The sequence below is a fragment of the Saccoglossus kowalevskii genome, chromosome 5, assembly GCF_978046115.1.
Source record: "Saccoglossus kowalevskii chromosome 5, keSacKowa6.1, whole genome shotgun sequence".
Taxonomy (NCBI): Eukaryota; Metazoa; Hemichordata; class Enteropneusta; family Harrimaniidae; genus Saccoglossus; species Saccoglossus kowalevskii.
The window spans coordinates 6,198,032-6,210,781 of record NC_140645.1 but is presented as its reverse complement, the minus strand read 5'-3'; the positions used below and the strand labels follow the sequence as shown (position 1 = coordinate 6,210,781).

The window sequence follows — 12,750 nt, the reverse complement described above, 5'->3', positions numbered from 1 at the left end:
GAAAATGTTGACATCACAGTAGAAAAATGCAGGAACGTTGCCTTAATTCAACAGCTCGTTTACTCAGGGAGTCTCCCATGCATGTACTAACCACGACCGACTGTGCTTTACTTTAAACAATTATCGGTCACCTAACACTACAGCTGAATGGATTATTTGAAATTAAGTCGAATTAATGATTATTTCATGTTTTTGGATGTTTTAAAATCGATATCGCTTGCAGAGGTACCTTCTAAAATTGACCTATGTCCTCTATATACTTGGAGTAACACTACGGTAATTTAACATTACTTTACGAAATATTAATTCACTTTTTTGAACTTTTAACAATGGGACTTGTTAATATGATATCACAGGTAACAATCGCGATTGAAACTACAAATTTTGCAATCGCTTTTCACAACTTTGTAAGCAATTTGTTTTCGATTTTCGGTTGAGTGTTGTGATAATCTGCTTATATATGAGGCATTTTCAGAACATTTACTTAATATTTTCTAAATTTAACTGCGGGTTTTCATGATAATTACATAGGTTAAATACACAAAATACCCCGCCAATTTTTTTTTTTCGTTTTTCCGGCTTTGCATGCTGTTTTCTAACATTTTACAGTTAGCTAACATGAACATCTATTGGCTGCTTTCAACTGGCTTTTATTAAATTTGTCGACTTTACACCTGCGCGTTTCTAAATGCCAACAACTTAGGTCATATATACAAATACATCTACCAACTTTGCAATAACTTTAAACAAATTTGCACGGTGCGCTAACAGCTGAACACCACTACGTGCCGATACCATCAACAACATGTTCTTGAAAATTGTTGAATTCAAACTTGTATAGTATCTGTAAGTATCTGTAATTTCTGTGGCCTTATTTCGGTTTATTCGAAAATAACACCTCTCTATTTGCACAGTGGTCACGTGAATACACGGTTCAATTTTTTTTTGGAATATTTATTTCATATTATTTGAAAAATAAGATATCTAAAAATATGTAACTTGTTGGGATTTAAAGAATATGTTACTTCAGAAATGTGCTATGCAATTGCTATAGCAATAACCTCTACTACATTCTTAATGCAATGGATATTTACGAGATATACTAGATTATGTAAACAAAATATAGTCTCAAATACAACTGTTATGCACACTATGGAAGTATTTATAAGCTTGATTTTCTTAGAAAATAGTTGATCTCTATTTTTCCACATCAAAATATTATCACATTTGCACCAATTGCTATATATCAACATTGGCGTGAATTATGCCGTTTTAACGAGAGTGTGAATTGTGTGTGAATAGTTCGTGAATCGTACACGCATCGAACTGTACGCTGTCATCACACTCGGGTGTTTGAAATGTCGACTGATTTGTGAGTTGGTACAATATAATGACATTTGATAATTGACAAGCGTTCTCCAATTACGTTAGCTGTTTTGTAACCCTTCTTCCAGAAATTTACCCAAACACTAACATTGTCGTCTATAAAGTTCTAATTAGTGGTTTGAGTTCAATCTCCCAGGCAGAGTTCTATTCCACGAATATATACTTTCGGTGATCTAACCGCAAGGAACTCTGGGAAGGAGAATGGTTTGAGTCCTGTCATGTATGTTGGCTGGTTCCCGCCTCAAGTGTCATGGCGTACCAAGCCACTCGCAAAGGACGCCGGGAACCAGCGAATCATGTATTGTTCCTCATAGAAAAACAAACATGTTAGGTTCTCGCCGATAGAGGGCGATAACAACATGGCGTCTTCTCCGGCAATGTATAGGCGGTAGCCCTCAGATCATGAAGATTAATGTATATCTGCAAATTATATTTCGTTTGAACACCTGTGTGGAAATCGAACCAATACTAACAAGTGAGTAGGCTTTTTGTTGTCACTACATCATTTCGCTGAACATAGACTCCGAACGAACATCCAACCCAACCACGATCCAGTACAGTACTAGTATTGCTCACTGTTTTGCAGAGCAGAGGTGCATTACTTGGGGTTTGCAACGACTCGGCTGAAGCGAGCAGACACTCCCAGCAGACAGTGGAAGCTAGCAGATACACTGTAATTAGTGACTTAATTAGTGTCTGCTAGCAAATAGATAGGGCAGTTCTACCACAATTATGATTAAAATTTTCTGCCAATTATTAAAAGTCACCTATCACAAATTGTAGTCAATACATGTATGTTTCATACCACATAAGTGGATAAGGTGCACACTCAATAATTTCAATATAATATTGGGAATAGTGTTTATATACACGCACATAGAAATGCACTTTCAGGGGGAGTGAGTACATGTGTTAGAATTTCTCTGTTCAAATGAATATTAGCCATTTACATTAATATATTGATGTCAAACTATGATTATGTGATGCAAAATGATGTGATAAACCTTGATTCAAAGCATTATTATGCCTGATTGTGGCTCCAAGTGTGTCTGCTAGCTTCCACTGTCTGCTGGGTGTGTCTGCTAGCTTCCACTGTCTGCTGGGTGTGTCTGCTAGCTTCCACTGTCTGCTGGGTGTGTCTGCTAGCTTCAGCCGAGTTTTGCAACGCGCATAGTACTGTATGGTGACATCCTACCAAGATCCCATTCAAGTCTCATCTCATAGATAGCGAGACTGATGCTACGACCTTCTGACATGACATACAATGTATATCAATGTTCAAGGTTTACAATAAAACATGTCTCACCACTATCATAGTATACCAGGGGTACAGAATGTACAGAAATAATAGTAATCCGTCATATGGTGATCAGCTACATGTATGTTGATCCACCTGGGCATGCGCATTCGCATTTTTCTGAGTTGGAATGCTTATGCGAGAACGAGATTGTAACGGGATCTTAGTATCATGTCAGCGTAGTAGCAAACCCCACGTAATGTACCTCTGGTTAAAGTAATTTATGAATCAAACAGTCACGACTTAACAACCGTGCATAACCATTCAAGAAATGTCATACTAAATGTGAATTACAAATTGTAGTGATAATTAATTAATAATCATAATATCATGTAATTATAATAAGAATTAATTTATTAGGTTTATCTGGCCACAGGGAGCCCAGGAACTGCAATAAACTTTACACCCACCCCTTCCGTGCCTAGAAATAGGCAAGGGAAGTTGGCCATATATACCCTGTACTGAGTCAAACTTATTTGTCATCCTAATTCCACATGGGGCATGCAACCCTGGCTGCCATATACAGACTTTTTGGTTTTTTTGTATGGAATTTATTTTCACTGATTTTTGACAAGTTGTATGTAGAATATAGGAAAAAAGATATATTTGCTAGATTTTATTTTCAATGAACCATTCCTTTAATAGCAAAAATAGTGAAAATTAATTTCAAGCGAAAATAAAGTATTTTACAGTAGGTGCCAACAATCCACACCAGGTTCCCATTTACTCTTGTTTAGAGAGTAGCAAGGATACACCATTATGGCGTAGCCAAGGCTTTAACTGACAACTCTGTGGTTGACAGCTCAATGTGATAACCATTGCTCTATGGTGCCTCCCTCTATAACATTAAGGCCTAAATCAGCAATGTGTGACAGAGTTTATGTAGTTTTAAATAGATGTTTCAAAATTAACAGTGGTTCCTAAAGGGAGATGGTCATCTTGCAGAACATGTTCAAATTCCAAGTAAACAAATAATGTATTTTACATGTTATTTGCTTGGAATTTATTTTCACTGAAGGAATGATTCAGTGAAAATAAAATCCAGCGAATACACTTTTTTCCTACATTCAACTTGCAAAAATCAGTGAAAATAAATTCCATACAAAAAAACCAAAAAGTCTTTTCAGCGAAAATTATTCCAACTAAAATAAAGTATTTCACAGTACATTGCTTTGGGTCCCATATCAAACAGGATGAGGTGCAATGACCACTGCCCTTTAAGACATATCAAACAGGATGAGGTGCAATGACCACTGCCCTCTAATACATATCAAACAGGACAAGGTGCAATGACCACTGCCCTTTAAGACATATCAAACAGGATGAGGTGCAATGACCACTGCCCTCTAAGACATATCAAACAGGATGAGGTGCAACGACCACTGCCCTTTAAGACATATCAAACAGGACAAGGTGCAATGACCACTGCCCTTTAAGACATATCAAACAGGATGAGGTGCAATGACCACTGCCCTCTAAGACATATCAAACAGGACAAGGTGCAACGACCACTGCCCTCTAAGACATATCAAACAGGACAAGGTGCAATGACCACTGCCCTTTAAGACATATCAAACAGGATGAGGTGCAATGACCACTGCCCTCTAAGACATATCAAACAGGACAAGGTGCAACGACCACTGCCCTTTAAGACATATCAAACAGGACGAGGTGCAATGACCACTGCCCTCTAAGACATATCAAACAGGAAAGGTGCAACGACCACTGCCCTCTAAGACATATCAAACAGGACAAGGTGCAATGACCACTGCCCTTTAAGACATATCAAACAGGACAAGGTGCAACGACCACTGCCCTTTAAGACATATCAAACAGGACGAGGTGCAATGACCACTGCCCTCTAAGACATATCAAACAGGACAAGGTGCAACGACCACTGCCCTCTAAGACATATCAAACAGGACAAGGTGCAATGACCACTGCCCTTTAAGACATATCAAACAGGATGAGGTGCAATGACCACTGCCCTCTAAGACATATCAAACAGGACAAGGTGCAACGACCACTGCCCTTTAAGACATATCAAACAGGATGAGGTGCAACGTCCACTGCTCTTTAAGACATATCAAACAGGACGGGGTGCAACGACCACTGCCCTTTAAGACATATCAAACAGGATGAGGTGCAACGTCCACTGCTCTTTAAGACTTATCAAACAGGATGAGGTGCAACGTCCACTGCTCTTTAAGATATACTGAACAGGACGAGGTGCAACGACCACTGCCCTCTAAGACATATCAAACAGGATGAGGTGCAACGACCACTGCCCTCTAAGACATATCAAACAGGATGAGGTGCAACGTCCACTGCTCTTTAAGACATATCAAACAGGACGGGGTGCAACGACCACTGCCCTTTAAGACATATCAAACAGGATGAGGTGCAACGTCCACTGCTCTTTAAGACTTATCAAACAGGATGAGGTGCAACGTCCACTGCTCTTTAAGACATATCAAACAGGATGAGGTGCAACGTCCACTGCTCTTTAAGACATATCAAACAGGATGAGGTGCAACGACCACTGCCCTCTAAGACATATCAAACAGGATGAGGTGCAACGTCCACTGCTCTTTAAGACATATCAAACAGGATGAGGTGCAACGTCCACTGCTCTTTAAGACATATCAAACAGGAGGAGGTGCAATTACCACTGCCCTTTAAGATATACTGAACAGGACGAGGTGCAACGACCACTGCCCTCTAAGACATATTGAAGAGGAGGAGGTGCAATGACCACTGTTCTTTAAGACATATCAAACAGGACGAGGTGCAATGACCACTGCCCTCTAAGACATTGAAGAGGAGGAGGTGCAATGACCACTGCCCTTTAAGATATACTGAACAGGACGAGGTGCAACGACCACTGCCCTCTAAGACATATTGAAGAGGAGGAGGTGCAATGACCACTGCCCTTTAAGACATATCAAACAGGACGAGGTGCAACGACCACTGCCCTCTAAGACATATTGAACAGGACGAGGTGAAACGACCACTGCTCTTTAAGACATATTGAGCAGGACGAGGTACAATGACCACTGCCCTTTATGACATCGAACAGGACGAGGTGCAATGACCACTGCCCTTTAAAGGGGAACTAAATAGACCCTAATTTGGTATTTGTATTTATCAAGTTATGAATATTGATTATAAATTTGAAAAATAAAAAATAAAAAAATGATTATCTTCAGAATTATGATGATTTAAATATGAGAAACCATAAACCTGCAAAGGACTTCCGTTTGCGCCATCTTGCCATAAAAAACACCCTCATGAGGTATAAACAGGAAAGGTAACAACACATGATGATGAAATAGTATCTGATTAAATATAAACAACTTAGGGAGCCATAGTTGGCTGGACTGGTGAATTGACTTTTAGTGTTTTGACTTTTACGTTAATGTTATTTACAAGCGTAACAAACATTATGGATGTGCGATTGATCGAGACAGGCATTTTGTTTTGTTTTTTGTCTGTCTAATAAATGCTGTTTCCAGTACTGCACTGTGCGGCGTGCAAATTATTCAAAGTCTGAATGCTGGAGTATGCAATCTTGAGTTTGTAGGTGGAAACATTTTCGTCCATGTATTCACGGGTCTGCACTGGCAAATCATGAGACAATTGTCACAGGAACACCAAGCAGATTGTTCACAGACTTCCGTGTAATTTGAAATAAAACTATCATTCGAACAAGGGGCATCGTCGACGACATACTCTCATCACTTACACTGGACTGATCGGAATCTTCACAGTATACCGTACTCCCCTAATCATAGGCATGAACACGTAAGGGAAAAGTAAGGGATGAGCTTGTACTCGAGGACCAACTCAGAAAAGATGATTTTGTTTTGGGGATAAACACTGTAACCATCTTACCAACAACGAAAAATTATCCAAAAAAATTATTTGTTCATCTAGCCGGGCTCGGGAAAATAATATTTTTGGAAAAAAAATGCGTCATTGATTTCCAAGACACTTACAATGAAGAAACAAACGTGTTCATAAAAAACACACACATTTTATTACAATACGATTTATTGAATTTATGGTGAAATAATGGGTAGGGTCTGTGGGGAAACAGCCGAAGGCATTTATCATTATCTTCGTTTTGGTATGTTTTCGATCGTACGCAAACTCTCAACGCGAAGCAATTTTCCACCATGCGGTTTTTTAGCACGATTTGACCTGAAACAACTTCTTTTGACCTAACAGGTCATGTCTTTCATTAACTAATCAAAATGATGTCTCGTAATGATGAAATTTTTCGATTATTGACGATTCCCTAAAAACTGGCGATTCGCAATTTCCCAAAAGTAAACGACGGTTAATAGTAACCGTGGGTAAACTTAGTGTAGAGGAAGAATTTAAACGCCGTTCACGTTCACCAACAAGTCACATCGTTCAAACCATAGGCCTTTCATGATAGTCTCAACGTAAACCATGCCCAATAACCAGGTACACGACTTAACGATCACATTTTTGGCTTTTCTACTATTATATGGATTACTCCAGTATTGCAACATCGGGGTTCATCCTGGGTAAATGACAGAATAGAAAGGATGCGAACCATGTTGTGTACGTTCGCCATGCACTTTGAAATTAATGCGAGTTGTCTCATAAAAGCACGAACCAAACTACCATGCCAATCACGATTATTATGAATTGAAACACACTTTTTACACACATATTTTAAAGAGTATCGTCGACACCTAGTAAAAACACTCAGGGCTTATAATCGTGAATGCCCTCAACTCGATAAATACCTAGTAAAAATAGAGGAATGGGCTTCATACTCGGGAGGGGCTTACGATCGGGGAAGTAAGGTACTTTAACGCAATTGGGCTTCCACTCTCAGAATACTGTGGTTCAAACGCATAATGCTCTAACCCAAGTTCTAAAAAGCACATTGTGCATATTAAAGTTGAGTTTATACTAGTAGTACACAGTGCTTGGCAGGATGAACGGCTATGTACAATGGCGTATACGAATGCGATCAGATACTAAAACGTCATTGCTTTGAAAAGTACCCGGATGTTAAATATGTTCGTTCGTTATTTATTCCCCTCCATGAATGGCCTCCATGGTGTTTAATTGCAAGCACTTCAAATGCCTATCCAAGCTACAGTTGTAATCAAAACAAAATTAAACCACTGCAATATTATTTCGAATACAGTTTAGTATATACACAACTATAAATTAAGGCCGCATTTAGGTTCACTTTAAGACATATTGAACAGGACAAGGTGCAATGACCACTGCTCTTTAAGACATATAGAAAAGGACGAGGTGCAATGACCACTGCCCTCTAAGACATAGCTAGCCTTAGGCAAGACTTTTTTTATTCCTTGTTTTTCGAGTTTTTATAAGGCAATTTTTTTAAGGAGGGCGAAAAAAAAAAAATTAATTCTTTTTTTCATTAGATATGTGTAATTCTCAAAGAATTGTAAGTGAGATCATTGATCAGAGAGAAGAAATGAAATAACATTTTATTCCATGTATAACCTTGTTTCTCATCTGCGCGAGACTTCGGTACTTTGATCATGCTACTCCCACAAAAATGCAACTTCGATTTGTTATGCGGTGGGCAGTAAAAAATGAAGATCAAAATAATATTTTTTTAGCAATTTTTTGTGCTTACAAGTCGGCGAGCGTGAGAAATTACGCTAAAATAAAATTGTATTTTTATTTCATTTTCGGCTCCTGTTCATGAAACAAGGGATAATAAAAGTCTGGCCTTAGCTAGCCTTCATTTTCTATTCAGTATTCTCTAAACCTACACTCTCATTCTGGTAGAAGGCTATCCCTGGCTAACTGCTTAAGACTGCTTTTTAACTGTTCTGAAGGCATTCTGAATGCCTTTCAAATGAAAAATAAGCCTTCTTTTTTGATAAAGGCATGCTTATTTACAAAGTCTTTAATGCAGTGACAATTTTGAAGCATGTACGTATTGCGTTCTATGATGCTATATGCTAGAACTATGACATGCATGGAATGGGATTGCTTTCACACATTCACAAATCACAAAAAGAGTTTGCTTCTCACAAGATCTTCATTGCATATCACATTTTGATGCAATACATTACACCTTAAAGTAATTATATCCAAAACAAACACCTTAGATTATAAAAAGTATTCAGCTCAAAGTTGTATTGATGGCAAAATTGTGTGAAAACATTTACAATTTTTGAATAACTTCAAAATTCAAGTTCTAAAGTTACGTTGTTCAGGAGTTATACTGATCAAAACCTGACACACTACATCATTTATCGATTAAGTTATTGTTTGTCTTCATTACAATAAATCCCATCATGTTTTGCTGTTCGAAATTTGCTTCAAGAGTGCACTAAAAATAACTAACCTAAGAATACATAATGACAAAGACAAAGTATACCTTTGTTCCACTATTATCAAAATAATTCAGTTATGAATTTTAATTATGCAAATAAACATACAGCATAGATGTTGATTACCATTATGTGCCATAATTCCACATTTCCTACTTCTCTAGGGTCTATGGTTGTATCATAGAATCTATAGGACAGGAAATACAGGTAAACTCATAGAGTAGGCCGATATATTTAGAAAGTAGAAAGCCAAAATACAACACTTTTCTAGATTCAAACTGGACTTGTCTGCACTCCCTCGTATTCACCTGCCATAATGTTTTGTTCTTGTATTTTTTTTCAGATCATTGTGAACATATAACTGAAAATGGAATTGAGTAACGATGTGTACGGATGTGAACAATGTACTAAAAGTTTCAAGCTTAAAGGTGACATAACAAGACACATGAAAACTCATGCTGGTCAGAAACCATTTAAATGTGAACTTTGTGAGAAATGTTTTGTGAGTAAGAGTGCAGTGCTAAGTCATACAAGAACACATACGGGTGAGAAACCATATCAATGTGAAAGATGCAAGATTTGTTTTTCTCAGAAAGGTCACTTGTCAAGTCACATGAGAACTCACACTGGTGAAAAACCCTATAGATGTCATAATTGTGAAAAATGTTTTGGTGAAAAGTACCGTCTGAGAAATCACATGCGGACACATACTGGTGAAAAACCTTATGAATGTGAACACTGTGATAAAAGTTTTGCAAGAAAAAGCAACCTCAGTGATCACCTGCATACCCATACTAGGGAAAGGCCATGGTACCAATGTGAAGAATGTGGTAAAGGTTTCACTGTAAAAAGACTTTTAAAAGAACACATAAAGACACATATTGGTGAGAGTCCATTTCTTTGTGAACAATGTGGAAAAATCTTCAGCCGACATTATCACCTGAGAAATCACATAAAGACACACACTGGTGAGAAATTGTATCCATGTGATCAATGCAATAAAAGTTTTACACAAGATGTGTACTTAAAAAGTCACATGAAAGCACATACTGGGGAGAAATCAAACTATTGTGTCGGCAGTCCAAGTACCAATGAGTCATCACAGTTACTTGGCTTTATTAGAGAAAATCCTTGGAATCATTGCGAACTATGCCATTGTGAACAATGCAATGAGCAATTTTCCTAATGTCTGTGTCAAATGTTATTAGTGCACTTGGCAGAAAAAAAATGTCAACCAGGCAACGAGCAAATTTCCTGATGACTGTGTCAAATTTTTACAATGTACCTGGCAGAAAAAAGATGTCAACCATGCAATGAGCAGTTTTCCTAATGACTGTGTCAAATTTTGACAATGTACCTGGCAGAAAAAAGATGTCAACCATGCAATGAGCAGTTTTCCTAATGACTGTGTCAAATTTTGACAATGTACCTGGCAGAAAAAAGATGTCAACCATGCAATGAGCAGTTTTCCTAATGACTGTGTCAAATTTTGACAATGTACCTGGCAGAAAAAAGATGTCAACAATGCAATGAGCAGTTTTCCTAATGACTGTGTCAAATTTTGACAATGTACCTGGCAGAAAAAAGATGTCAACCATGCAATGAGCAGTTTTCCTAATGACTGTGTCAAATTTTGACAATGTACCTGGCAGAAAAAAGATGTCAACCATGCAATGAGCAGTTTTCCTAATGACTATGTCAAGTTTTGACAATGTACCTGGCAGAAAAAAGATGTCAACCATGCAATGAGCAGTTTTCCTAATGACTGTGTCAAATTTTGACAATGTACCTGGCAGAAAAAAGATGTCAACCATGCAATGAGCAGTTTTCCTAATGTCTGTGTCAAATTTTGACAATGTACCTGGCAGAAAAAAGATGTCAACCATGCAATGAGCGATTTTTTTGATGACTGTGTCAAATGTTAACAGTGCACCTGGCAGAGGAAAAGATGTCAACAATGCAATGAGCGATTTTCCTAATGTCTCTGTCAATGTACCTGGCAGAGACAATACACCATATTGGCAATGATACCTGAGTTGAACACATTAGATGCATTGAATATACCAGAAGATTAGATCATAGAACAAAGAGAGATAACTGTGTATACTTTCTTAATGTAATACTATGGAGGACAGACAATGAGATTACTTCACAGAGAGATGAGGACACTTTGGAGTAGCATATTTTGCTGATACTTGCATGTTTTAATAATAAAATTTATACAAGATGAAAAAAATTGTTCAACTACTTATGTTTGCTTGCCCATAGTCTGCTTCTTAAGTCCCAATATTAGAGAGGGAACCATATTTTAGTACTAAACAGGTCCTATTGATACACAGAATTTGTTGACAGTTCCAATTCATTTTCTCATCAGAAATTGTGAATCAGACAATTCTAATTCTTGGTTTGTATATGAATGTCTTAGATGTGAATGAATTCAAGAAAAACATTTCTGGTCAATTGATTTTCTAAAATCAATGTCAATTACCAACTATTGTTTGTATTCTAAAATTGTTATTTGTTATTATTATGGTGACAAAACACCTAAAAACAAGTCTTCAAGTCAATGACACCCCCCCCCCCCCGCCACACACACATAAACTTTCAATATCTGCACTTTTAAGTATGGTCAAAAGGTGTTATTTTTAGTATTTTACCAACAAAAAACTACAAATTTGTGTCAAGTTGCATTCAAAACATTTAGTTTTCAATACAGTGGTGTACAACAAACAGATGCATGCCAATTTTTTTGGATCTGTACAAATAAAGTATGATTTCTGGGTTGAAATGTTTCATTTTCACCTTATTATTTTTTATTGAAACTGACATGTTTTGACCTAAAACGACTCATCAATACCCTTTATTAGTCCCTGTTCGGATGAAGTCCGAAAACGGGGACTTATAATTCGGTCTCCGTTCGTCCGTGTGTCTGTGCGTCCGTCCGGAGTCATATCTCAGAATCCCTTGGACCGATTCCGTTCATTCTTTGCATGTGCCTAGTACTTTATGTGGGACATATGCACATGCAGTGGTTTAGCGATTTGATTCAAAATGGCCGACTGGCAGCCATCTTGTTTTTTGAAAATGTTGTATTTTGGACATGCTTTGTCAGTTTTCATTCAAACTTGGTACATAGATTATACATGTTAGGATACATGTCCATGATGATTTATTTCACAATTGGATCAAAGATGGCCGACTGGCAGCCATCTTGTTTTTTGAAAATGTAATATTTTGGACATGCTTTGTCAGTTTTCATTCAAATATAGTACATAGATCATACATGTTAGGATACATGTCCCGACCGTCCGTGAGTTCCCGAGTCTGTCCGTCCGTCCGTGTGTCAGTCTGTCCGTGCGTCAGTCTGTCCGTCATATTTTAGAATCCTGTGGACCGATTCCGTTCATTCTTTGCATGTGCCTAGTACCTTATGTGAGACATATGCACATGCAGTAGTTTAGCGATTCGATTCAAAATGGCCGACTGGCAGCCATCTTGTTTTTTGAAAATGTTGTATTTTGGACATGCTTTGTCAGTTGTCATTCAAACTTGGTACATAGATTATACATGTTAGGATACATGTCCATGACGATTTATTTCACAATTGGATCAAAGATGGTCGACTGGCAGGCATCTTGTTTTTGTTTTTTTATTCGGTATCTTGGACGTGCTCTGTCAGTTTTCATTCAAATTTGGCACATACGT

At 37.7% G+C, this 12,750-nt stretch overlaps 1 protein-coding gene across 1 annotated transcript; it reads left to right on the top strand.

Annotated features, from left to right (window-relative positions):
* The first annotated feature begins 1,735 nt into the window (after nt 1-1,735).
* LOC146745460 (uncharacterized) lies at nt 1,736-11,833 on the top strand. Its single transcript, XM_085499083.1, has 2 exons — nt 1,736-1,861; nt 9,389-11,833. The coding sequence occupies exon 2, from the start codon at nt 9,413-9,415 to the stop codon at nt 10,229-10,231; it is 819 nt and encodes a 272-aa protein (XP_085355209.1). The 5' UTR covers nt 1,736-1,861; nt 9,389-9,412; the 3' UTR covers nt 10,232-11,833.
* The last annotated feature ends 917 nt before the right edge of the window (nt 11,834-12,750 follow it).